Below are 11,249 nucleotides of genomic sequence, written 5' to 3'. Positions count from 1 at the left end.
GGTGTCTAAAACCGCAGTGGAAACCGCACAAAAAACGCGATAAATCCGCAGTACTTTTTGCACTGCGGATTTAATCAAATCCGCTGCGGAAATTTCCGCAATGGAATCCGCAGCGTGTGCACATACCCTTAGCCAACGTTCACACGGTCAGTATTTTTACCTCAGTATTTGTAAGCCAAAACCAGGAGAGGCACAATCTGAGGAAAAGTGTAATAGAAACATATGCACCACTTCGGCATTTATCACCCACTCCAGGTTTTAGCTTAGGCTACTTTCACACTAGCGACGTTTGGCCTCTGTCGCAATGCGTTGTTTTGGAGAAAAAATGCATCCTGCAAAGTTGCCCGCAGGATGCGTTTTTTCTCCATAGACTTTCATTTGCGACGGATTGCCACACGTTGCATCCGTCGTGCGACGGATGCGTTGTGTTTTTGCAGTCCGTCGGTACAAAAAAACGTTGCATGCAACGTTTTTTTGTCCGTCGGTTCCGCCCCTCCTCCCCAGACCTTACAATGGGACAGCACATGCGTTGTAAAACTGCATCCGCTGCCCCCGTTGTTCATTTTCTTCACAGTTTGCGTCGGTACGTTGGTCCGACGCATGTCGACGGCCCCGTACCGACGCTAGTGTGAAAGTAGCCTAATACTGAGGTAAAATACTGAATGTGTGAATGTGGCCTACAAAAATGATAAAAATCCTCCAAGAATTCCTAAAAAAAATCAATGCAAAAAGCAGGTAAAATAAAGCGTTAAAGGGTAACTAGTGCTTGATCACATTTGTCTTTTCTTTGTTGTGCTGAACTTGCTGAACTACATCTCCCGACAAGCACCGCGCCGTGTAATCCAGTCTCGGAGGGTTCTCTCGCGAGAGTTTGGCCTGCCGGTAATTGGTGCTCAGTTAGCGCTCCGGCCGCTGTTCCCGGACTCCTCGCTGTACGGTGTGCTGTGAGCCGGTCCCCTGCTGACGTACTGTGTGTCCAGCGGCCGGTGCGTCCGTTCTTGGTGCCGGGAGCCATCGTCTTCCTCCTGCCCTGAGCCGCGCCCTCCTGTCAGTGTGTACACCGCAGACATGGCCGATCCCAAATACGCCGACCTGCCGGGCATCGTGAGTAACCAGAGCGGGCCTGAGTGCTGTGTCCTGTCCGCCAGTGCAGTGCCCAGACCTGCCATTCTCTGGAGCTACCAGGCGTGGCGCACCGCGTGCTGGGACTTGTAGTTCTACAGATGGACCCACTGGCAGCTGTACTGGGAGCGCTGAGCTCCAGGACTCTTCATCACATAGCACTAGTGTCATTTTTCCCAAAATAGCAGGTAATCCCCAAACCGGAGGATCCGGGACCCTCAGCGCTCTGTAGACCCCCATCTTAGGCGCAGTGTCGGCCCCTGCACCATTCATTGTCTATAGGACTGGCGGAGACTACAGCGGTGCCAGTAGTCCCATAGACCGTTAGCAGAGCAGGACCTGTGCCTGTGGGGGTCTGCAGAGCGCTGGGGTCCTATAACCTGCAATTTGGGGAATAATTGCACTCGCAATTATTGGTTTTGGTGACTTTGCTCTTCATGTTGTGTTTTGTTTTTTTAATTTTTCCATGTTACGTAATTTGGGGAATAACCCAGGAATTGGCAAAAAATTAGTCTAAAATGTAGAAAAAAAATCAGCCTCACTACCTCAGTAAAGTCCTTCGCTTCAGCGCCACCAGTCTCTGCGCGCGTGACCACTAGACATGGGCGAACCTGAACAGTAAAGTTCGTCGTCTGTACCAAACACCTCCTGTTCAGGCACGGGCACTGAACACGGACTTCTCCAGGTACTCCGTGTTACTGCTCGGGTTCGGCTGCCTGAACACCGGGAGTTTGTCGTGCTGTCATGTGCGTGGCAGTGTGGCCAATACCGCTTCTGATCGGCGGTGTAATCATCCCCGCCAGTCAGAGAGCCGCCGTTCCCACACTGAAAAGACATCATGAGCGCTCAGCTGTGATCAGAGGTGTACAGTTTACCTCCGATCACCGGTGTCAGCGTATGGGACTACTGCTCCCATCATCCGACACCTGCTGCTGCTAATACCAGCGAGAGCAGGAGCGGCGGATGGGAGAATTCATCTGCCGCTCCTGCGCTTTAAATAAATAATAAAAAAAAAAGCAAAAAAAAAAACCAGCGTGGATTCCTCTGTAGTTTTCATAACCAGCCAGGCAAAATGCACAGCTGGGGGCTGCAATCCTCAGCTGTCAGCTTCAGCAAGGCTGGTTATCAAGAATAGAGGGGACCCCACGCTGTTTTTTTAATTATTTAAATAATTACAAAAAAAAAAAAAGTGGTCCCCCCATTTTTGACAACCAGCCTTGCTAAAGCTCACAGCTGGGGGCTGCTATTCTCAGGCTGGTATGGGGCCATGGATATTGACCCCGCAGCCTAAAAATAGCAGCCCGCAGCTGCCCAGAAAAGTAACATCTGTTAGATGTGACAATTCTGGAGCTTTGCCCGGCTCTTCCCACTTGCCATGTAGCGGTGGCAAGTGGGATTCATATTTGTGGGGTTGATGTCACCTTTGTATTGTCAGGTGACATCAAGCCCATGGCTTAGTAATGGAAAGGTGTCTATAAGACACCTATCCATTACTAATCCAATAGTTGTATTATAAATACACAGCCAGAATAAAGTATTTTATTAGAAATAAAACAAAACACACTTTGGCCACATTCACACGTTGCGTTCTGTCCTGCGGGTTCTCCCGCAGCGGATTTGATAAATCTGCAGGGCAAACCCGCTGCGGTTATCCCTGCAGATTTATCATGGTTTGTCCTGCGGGTTCCGCTGTGGGTTCCGCTGCGGGATTTTACCCCTACTATTGATGCTGCATATGCAGCAATATGCAGCATCAATAGTAGTGTTAAAAATAAAATAATTATATACTCACCCTCTGACGTCCCGATCTCCTCGGCGCTGCAGGCGGCGGTCCGGTTCCAAAGATGCTGTGCGACCAGGACCTTCGTGACGTCACGGTCATGTGACCGCGACGTCACCGAAGGTCCTGGTCGCATAGCAAACCTGAGACCGGACGGCCGCGTGCAGCGCTGAGACTTCAGAGGTGAGTATAACATTATTTTTTATTTTAATTCTTTTTTTTACCACAAATATGGTTCCCGGGGCCTGGAGGAGAGTCTCCTCTCCTCCACCCCGGGTATAACCCGCACATTATCCGCTTACTTCCCGCATGGTGTGCACAGCCCCATGCGGGAAGTAAGCAGATCAATGCATTTCTATGGGTGCAGAATCGCTGCGATTCTGCACAAAGAAGTGAGATGGTCCTTCTTTTTTTCCGCAGCAATTCAGCGCGGTTTTTTTTGGGATTTTCCGCATCATGTGCACTGCGGTTTTTGTTTTCCATAGGGTAACATTGTACTGTACCCTGCATGGAAAACAGCTGCGGACCCGCAGCGGCAAAATCGCGGCGGTTCCGCAGTTAAAACCGCATAGTGTGAACATACCCTTTAACTTTTTTATTAAAAAATAACAAACACAGTTATACTCACCTGACGCCTATTCCACCGAAGCCCTTGTTCTCTTGTCATAAACCAACAATATCCCTCACCTCTCCATTGTTCTGACCCACGCCGTAATCCATGTCTGGGGGAAAAACAGTTTTCAGTCTGGATGGTGCCAATATGCGACCGTCCAGGCTGAGAAGCACTGGTGAATGAGCTGCTGGGAGTGCAGACTCAGTGACCGGCGGTGATGTCCTCAAGGTTACCTCCGGTCACTGAGGCTGTGTTCCCAGCCGGGCTGAACTGCAGTAACCTCTGTGAGATCCCAGCAAGCACCATGAGCTTTTCTCTAAAGGTATCTTCACACATAACGATATCGTTTACGATATCGTTGCTTTTTGTGACGTAGCAACGATATCGTTAAGGAAATCGTTATGTGTGACAGCGACCAACGATCAGGCCCCTGCTGGGAGATCGTTGGTCGCTGGGGAAAGTCCAGAACTTTATTTCGTCGCTGGACTTCTCTGTGACATCGCTGGATCGGCGTGTGTGACACCGATCCAGCGATGTCTTCACTGGTAACCAGGGTAAACATCGGGTTACTAAGTGCAGGGCCGCGCTTAGTAACCCGATGTTTACCCTGGTTACCAGCGTAAACGTTAAAAAAACAAACAGTACATACTTACCTTCAGCTGTCTGTCCCCGGCGCTGTGCTTCTCTGCACTCCTCCTGCATCCTGTGTCAGCGCCAGCCAGCCGGAAAGCAGAGCGGTGACGTCACCACTCTGCTTTCCGGCTGACCGGCGCTGACAGTGCAGAGGAAAGCAGAGCGCCGGAGGACAGACAGCTGAAGGTAAGTATGTAGTGTTTGTTTTTTTTAACGTTTACGCTGGTAACCTGGGTAAACAACGGGTTACTAAGCGCGGCCCTGCGCTTAGTAACCCGATGTTTACCCTGGTTACCGGGGACCTCGGGATCGTTGGTCGCTGGAGAGCTGTCTGTGTGACAGCTCTCCAGCGGCCAAACAGCGACGCTGCAGCAATCGACATCGTTGTCGGTATCGCTGCAGCGTCGCTTAGTGTGACGGTACCTTAACAGTACTAGCGGGGATCTCACCAAGGTCGCGTACAGGGCCCCGTACATGCTGGATAGTCGTCTGACTTTGCTGTATTGTGTATGGACACCTAACATAGTAACATAGTTAGTAAGGCCGAAAAAAGACATTTGTCCATCCAGTTCAGCCTATATTCCATCATAATAAATCCCCAGATCTACGTCCTTCTACAGAACCTAATAATTGTATGATACAATATTGTTCTGCTCCTGGAAGACATCCAGGCCTCTCTTGAACCCCTCGACTGAGTTCGCCATCACCACCTCCTCAGGCAAGCAATTCCAGATTCTCACTGCCCTAACAGTAAAGAATCCTCTTCTATGTTGGTGGAAAAACCTTCTCTCCTCCAGACGCAAAGAATGCCCCCTTGTGCCCGTCACCTTCCTTGGTATAAACAGATCCTCAGCGAGATATTTGTATTGTCCCCTTATATACTTATACATGGTTATTAGATCGCCCCTCAGTCGTCTTTTTTCTAGACTAAATAATCCTAATTTCGCTAATCTATCTGGGTATTGTAGTTCTCCCATCCCCTTTATTAATTTTGTTGCCCTCCTTTGTACTCTCTCTAGTTCCATTATATCCTTCCTGAGCACCGCTGCCCAAAACTGGACACAGTACTCCATGTGCGGTCTAACTAGGGATTTGTAGAGAGGCAGTATAATGCTCTCATCATGTGTATCCATGATCCACCTATAGGCATGAATAGTGATGGAGGCTTATTACCGGGAATGCTGTGCTAGTGTATATCCCAAATTGCCTTGTCTCTTGTCACATGTGACCAGGCTCATTAGAGAGTTTCATATTGACTGTTAGGATTGCTACTTCCTATAGGTGGCACTAGAGTTCTAGTCCTTTTCCTCTCTGAAGAGGCAATTTGCATATTTCCCAGAGGAGCATTGTGGCTTAAAAGCCTCCTCACCTTGACATGTCACTCTCCGCAAGGAGAAACGTTACCCTTTTGGTCCCAGTGTATTTCCCAAGAGTGATTGGAGAGAGAAGGGCACATGTCCGCCAACTGACCATTCATTCTTCTAATGCCACACTCACACATTTGTCTATCAGTCAGAGTACAGACTGATGCACGGACTCGCATCGGAGCCGGAGACCTGCGGTCAGTCCGTGCATCACAGTCTGTACTTGGACCCTAGAACACGGATGTGTGAATGTGGCAATGGTCCTTGACTCTCCAGGGCGGCCGGGCTGAGGACCCCTCTTAAACACGTAGGTGCGGGTAGCTGGCATGGTACCCGCATCTGTCAGATGTTTGATGGGTTATCCTGTGAATATGCCGTAAGTGTCTCCTTAAAGCAATCCTGGCTCAGCATTATCAGTAAATGCCTTTATGATTGTGTTGGTTGGCAGCTATATAAAGCCGTGTCTCATTTCTCCTAATCCCCCATTAGTCACCATTCTTCTTGCTGTGGCCTTCATCTTATGAGCATCAGGGTGTGGCTTCCCCGAACAGCAGATCCTTCCCGTCTGTGATGTCCGATATTTCCCTACAATATTTGTAGCTGGTCTGTAAGATAACGAGTAGTGATTGTGATTCCCCTAAATCCATCAGCCGTGATCATACATACCGTACATTAGTAGTGGTCATTCCGTTGCTTTCTAGCCAGGTCGGCCCCTGAAAAAGCAGATTAAATGTCCGCCATCACAGTGTCCGCGGTGGTCTCTTCAACCCTCAGTTATTGAGCTGCAGAAAAGCTTGGTGGAAAGCTCCATTAGCATTGAATTGGTAGATGTATTATGTATTGGATGTCTTCGGTAGCGCATTTACTAAGCCTGATCCATTTTGCCTTCTTAGCATGTCCTTCCTATAAGAGAACACTGTCCTGAACGTCAGTGTACAGCCTCTACACCATAAGGGTACCACAAAAGATATCATCATTGCCTGGAAAAGACTTACAGGTGTTGTCTGATGTCAGAAGAGGAGTCTGCAGGGTCGGTGTGTGACTGCAGACTGATCAGTAATGACAGTGCAGTGTGCACCCTGACAGTGCAGTGTGCACCCTGTCACTGCTCCCTATGTGGGTGCACTGTCACCTGACGGAAAGTTTGCTATTTGTCACGTGCCGACTAGACTTCTGTGCTTCTCTCAATTCTCTTCTACTGAGAGAAACTAGATAAGACTATTTGGCAATTATGTTTATCCCATACTGTGTGGTAATATACAGGAATCGGCATTGTATGAACATTGCGCACTGTCACAGTCACGTACAGTGACTCCAGACTTTTTCTTCTGAGATTGGAAAACTCCTTTAAAAGGGTTGTCCCATGAGCAAAGTTGATTTTAATCAATCGATCTTGGAATAATAATTTCCACAACTGGATGTGTTTAAAAAATACAATGTTCCTGTGCTGAGCTAATCTTATAAATGTGCCCCTGCTGTGTACTGTGTAATGGCCGTGTCTGACCATGCAGGGACAAGATCTGATCATACCACAGCTCCCTGGCAGGGGAGGAAGCAAAAGAATATACAGACAGGAGAGCATGGGATCACAGCAGGGAAATGTTTTGCCTCACAGAATTATCTGTGATCCCGTGCAGTCCTGTCTGTATACTTTTTTTTTAAATTTTTCCCCCACGGTCATTACACAGTACACAGCAGGGGCACATTTATAAGATCATCTCAGCATAGGAACATTAAAAAAAAAAAAAAACATGCAAATGTGGAAGTTATTATTCCAAAATCTATTGACTAAAATTGTCTTTGTTCTTGGGAAAACCCCTTTAAGGGGTGTATTTCCTCTGGCCGGGGCTGTTAAATGACAGCTGATTGGCTGCATGCACGTGGATTGGTCATTTAATGGCCTGTTTGGACAGGTTGCCTGCAGTTAGTTGTTTATATAATTGATCTATGCACATAGAGGCGATTCATCAGTGTTTTTGCCATAAAATACTTTAAAAAGTTACATAGCTTTTTGTGAAACAGTGTTTTCACGCCAATCTGAAGGAGGAGCTTGGACAAGTGGTGGCTGCAGTCCTCCGTCAGCTAAAGTGCCTACACTACTCCAGTCCCTGAACGTGGTGGCATCACTGGCGCGGTGCACACCATAGAGAAGATGCCCTGAATTCATTAAGTGGTGTGCGCCTGTTATCCACAGAACCCTCCATTAAGTCTGGGGTGCACTAAACCAGTCTTGAGTGTATCGACCCCATAGACTCAGTGTTCTCGCTGCATGTGCTGCTTACACAGGATTATGGCCGCCAAGAATGATTTTTCCATATCTGAAAATTGCTGATGAAACTCTGATGGATTAAACTGACTGATGGACCAAACCCTAAGGCTGTGTGCACACGATGCAGATTTGGTGCAGAATTTTCTGCATAAAATCTGCACTAAATCTGCATCTCCTGGCAGAATCCGCAGGTGCGTTTTTTATGCGTTTTTTATGCAGATTTTACCAATGGATTTCTATTATGGAGGGGTGCAGAAAAGCTGCAGAACTGCACAAAAGAAGTGACATGCACTTCTTTGAAATCTGCAGCGTTTCTGCGCAGATTTTTCTGCACCATGTGCACAGCTTTTTTTTTTTTCACATTGTACTGTAAATCACAGTGCAGTTCTGCAGCTTTTCTGCTGCAGAAAAATCTGCTGCAGTTCTGCACTAAATCTGCATCGTGTGCACATGCCCTAACACTCCGAGGCATTGGTGTAATACTGTGAAGCTGCCCGCACACTTTATAGACCGTGCTGGTCTGGCAGGCCCTATACCTCTCCTCTGCCCCATGCCCTGGCCTCTCACACTGCTCATCTCCTGCAGTAACAACGGATCGGTCATGCTAACATCCAGCATGCCTGACCTATCATTTTACTGCCAGCAGATATCTGGTGGCCCCATACACATATGATGGGTCAATGCCATGCTCAACCCCTTCTTAAATGCTACAGCAGCCCCAATAAAATAGAATAAAAGCACATGCTCTTCTCCGAGTACAGCGCTGTTACAACAATGTTGGTGTTGTATCCTGGCATTTGTCACGTAAGCGCTGCAGCTGATCAGTGACCACTGATGGTCTGCAGCACTCACATTTTGTTTTGTGGAACAACAATGTGAATGTTTCAGCACTAATGTGACATAACAATGTCGCTTAACGGCCAGGAGAGAAAACACCGACATTGCTGTAAAGGCGCTGGTGTGAGAGGTGAGTATGGGCTGCTTTATTGGGACCACTGTAGCAATAAGAAGGGGTTGTCCAGTCATCATGACCGACTTTTTTTTAGTGGTGTTGAGACCATCAGGTTCTGCTCCACTACATTCAGGGCCCTCTTCTTCCTCGTCATTACCTCTGGGGGCTGTATAGTAGATGCTGTTACACTCCCAGTATACATGTATTGGGGACAGGTTCTCTTTACTCTGGGACTGGCACTAAGGGGCTTGTTCTGCAGGCTTGGCACTGCTGGTGATCTTGGAGGTCACCTTCGCTAGTTGCTGGGCAGTTGTTCAACTGCTTGTGGGTAGTGCCAAGCGAGAACTGCACTTGTAGAGCAGTTTCATTTCTGGGATTGATGGGTTTTCTAATGATTGGGAGAACACGTATCCCATTGTGTTATCTAGACGGCCGTGTACACGATCCTATATGAATGTGGTGATATTTTTGTTTTCCCCTTTCAGGCAAGAAACGAGCCTGACATTTACGAAACGAGTGATTTGCCAGAAGATGACCAGGCAGAGTTTGATGCGGTAAGAAAATATTTTGTTGTTAGTGCAGATTCTACAGGACAGCGGAGTAACTCCATACTATGATAGAAAATCACCTTCAGTCTTATCCCACCACTGCAGATGAGTATAGGAATGGGTTCATTGTGACCGGTCCTTATACTACATTTATAGCTACATATTGATAACATTAGTCCGTGTATCCCATGAAAGGGACCTGAGAACCCCGTCAATCTCTCAAAACACTACTGAGGTGCATGAACCCATGCGTACAATGCGGTGTACAGACCCATAGTCTCATGCAGCAAAGATCTGTGTGGGCAAAATCCACAGATCCAGTGCGTATAAAATAAAAGGAACATGAAAAGCGCACTCACCGTCCTTGAAACGTTTTTTCCTAATTGGAAAGTTAAAGCATTGGTTTTGCCGGGGTGAATGGAAGGCTTGCAGGATAACAGCAATTGGTGCTGGTGTATCCACAAGGACCTGTTGAAGCACCGCAAGTTGGGGAGAAACAGCTGTCGTCCTGCAAGCCTTCCATTCACCCCTGCGAAACCAGTGCTTTAAAATAAAGAAGAAATGTTTTAAAGGACTGTCAGTTCCTTTTTTTTCCCTCTACTTTTTCCTGCGAGACCCATAGTTTCTACTGCGCCTGTACACCGCTCTGTGCCGTCTCATGCAAAAGCTGTTCACTTCAGAGTGATGGGCATCTCAGGACCCGTACCGCCACTGATCGGGACCCTGAAATTGGAACGATTCCAGCAGTAGCCGAGACTGACAAGAATTTAGTGCCTTTTCCCCCTTTTTTAAATGGTGTCTCTGAATTCACATACAGCCATGTTAGCTGTGCAGGTCGTGGAATTTAGATATTTAAAGGTGATTACACTTACATGAATATTTAAAGGGAACTTGTCACCAGGTTTGGCCAATATACGGCCATCACCTTTTAGGGCTTATCTACAGCATTCTTTGATGCTATAGATAAGCCCCTAATCAGACCCACAAGAGAAGAAAAGTAAGTTTTATTATACTCACCTGCAGGGCAGTCCGGTCCCATGGTTGTCGCAGGTCCGGCACCTCCAATCTTATTGCCATGCCGCCCTCCTGCTTGCTTCATCGCTACCCGGCATCGCGCTCCTGCGCAGGCGTACTTATCTGCCCACTGGGCCTCTGACCTTTCCAGGCGCCTGCGCACTGCAGTACTTTGCTCTGCCCTCAACAGGGCAGGTAAGTACGCCTGCGCAGGAGTGCGATGCCGGGGAGCGATGAAGAAGCAGGAGGGCGGTATCACAAGAAGATGGGAGGCGCCGGACCGGGACCTGCAACACCCATGGGACCGGACCACCCCGCAGGTGAGTATAATAAAACTTTATTTTTCTTCTCTTGCAGATCTGATCGGGAGCTTATCTACAGCGTTATAGAATGCTGTATAGCAGCTCTGAAAGGCGGTGGCCGTAACTCGTTTTGGCCAGACCTGGTGACAGGTTCCCTTTAACACCTATGAGTGTCCCAAAGCTGCCAACACTGTCCGAATTCCAGCCAGTTCGCGGTGCCTGGATCTTTCTGGTGGTGGTTGACATTTTGTCTCAATTGAATTACCCCTGAACTATATTGTGAGGTGCAAGTTACCATATATTAGAGATGAGCGAATCAATTTGCGGGACCCTTGTTCCCAGCAGCCATTGTAAGTATTCCATCGCCACCCTGCGAACTGCCTCCTACCTGCTGGCATTTGCTTTGCCTCTTATTTGTAGGCCTGGTACAATGTCATCATCATGGCGTGACGTACACCTAGCGTTGTGCCGGGTCTACGGTCTATATATATTACACACACACTTTAGGGCAAGATAAAACTGGAAAGTTGAACGGTCATACTTTTGTTAGTGACACTTCTTTGGACAATTAAAGTTCTCTAGAAATCTGCACGTGGTCCCCCTGGCATTGGGAGCATGGCACTGACATCTTAGAAGTCACAAATAGAAGGGC

The 11,249-nt window shown here is 47.8% G+C and overlaps 1 protein-coding gene across 1 annotated transcript in view; it reads left to right on the top strand.

Moving 5' to 3' along the window:
- Positions 1-857: 857 nt before the first annotated feature.
- DCTN2 (dynactin subunit 2) overlaps positions 858-11,249 on the top strand; it is a 106,762-nt gene continuing 96,370 nt past the window's right edge. Inside the window, exons 1-2 of the mRNA XM_069758564.1 lie at positions 858-1,104; positions 9,219-9,287. Coding sequence (XP_069614665.1) covers positions 1,069-1,104; positions 9,219-9,287 — 105 coding nt within the window. The 5' untranslated portion in view covers positions 858-1,068. The remainder of the gene's footprint in view (positions 1,105-9,218; positions 9,288-11,249) is intronic.

Source organism: Ranitomeya imitator, chromosome 3, assembly GCF_032444005.1.
Source record: "Ranitomeya imitator isolate aRanImi1 chromosome 3, aRanImi1.pri, whole genome shotgun sequence".
NCBI classification, from domain to species: Eukaryota; Metazoa; Chordata; class Amphibia; order Anura; family Dendrobatidae; genus Ranitomeya; species Ranitomeya imitator.
Note: the sequence above shows the minus strand (reverse complement) of the source record. Positions and strands in the feature narration are given on the sequence as shown.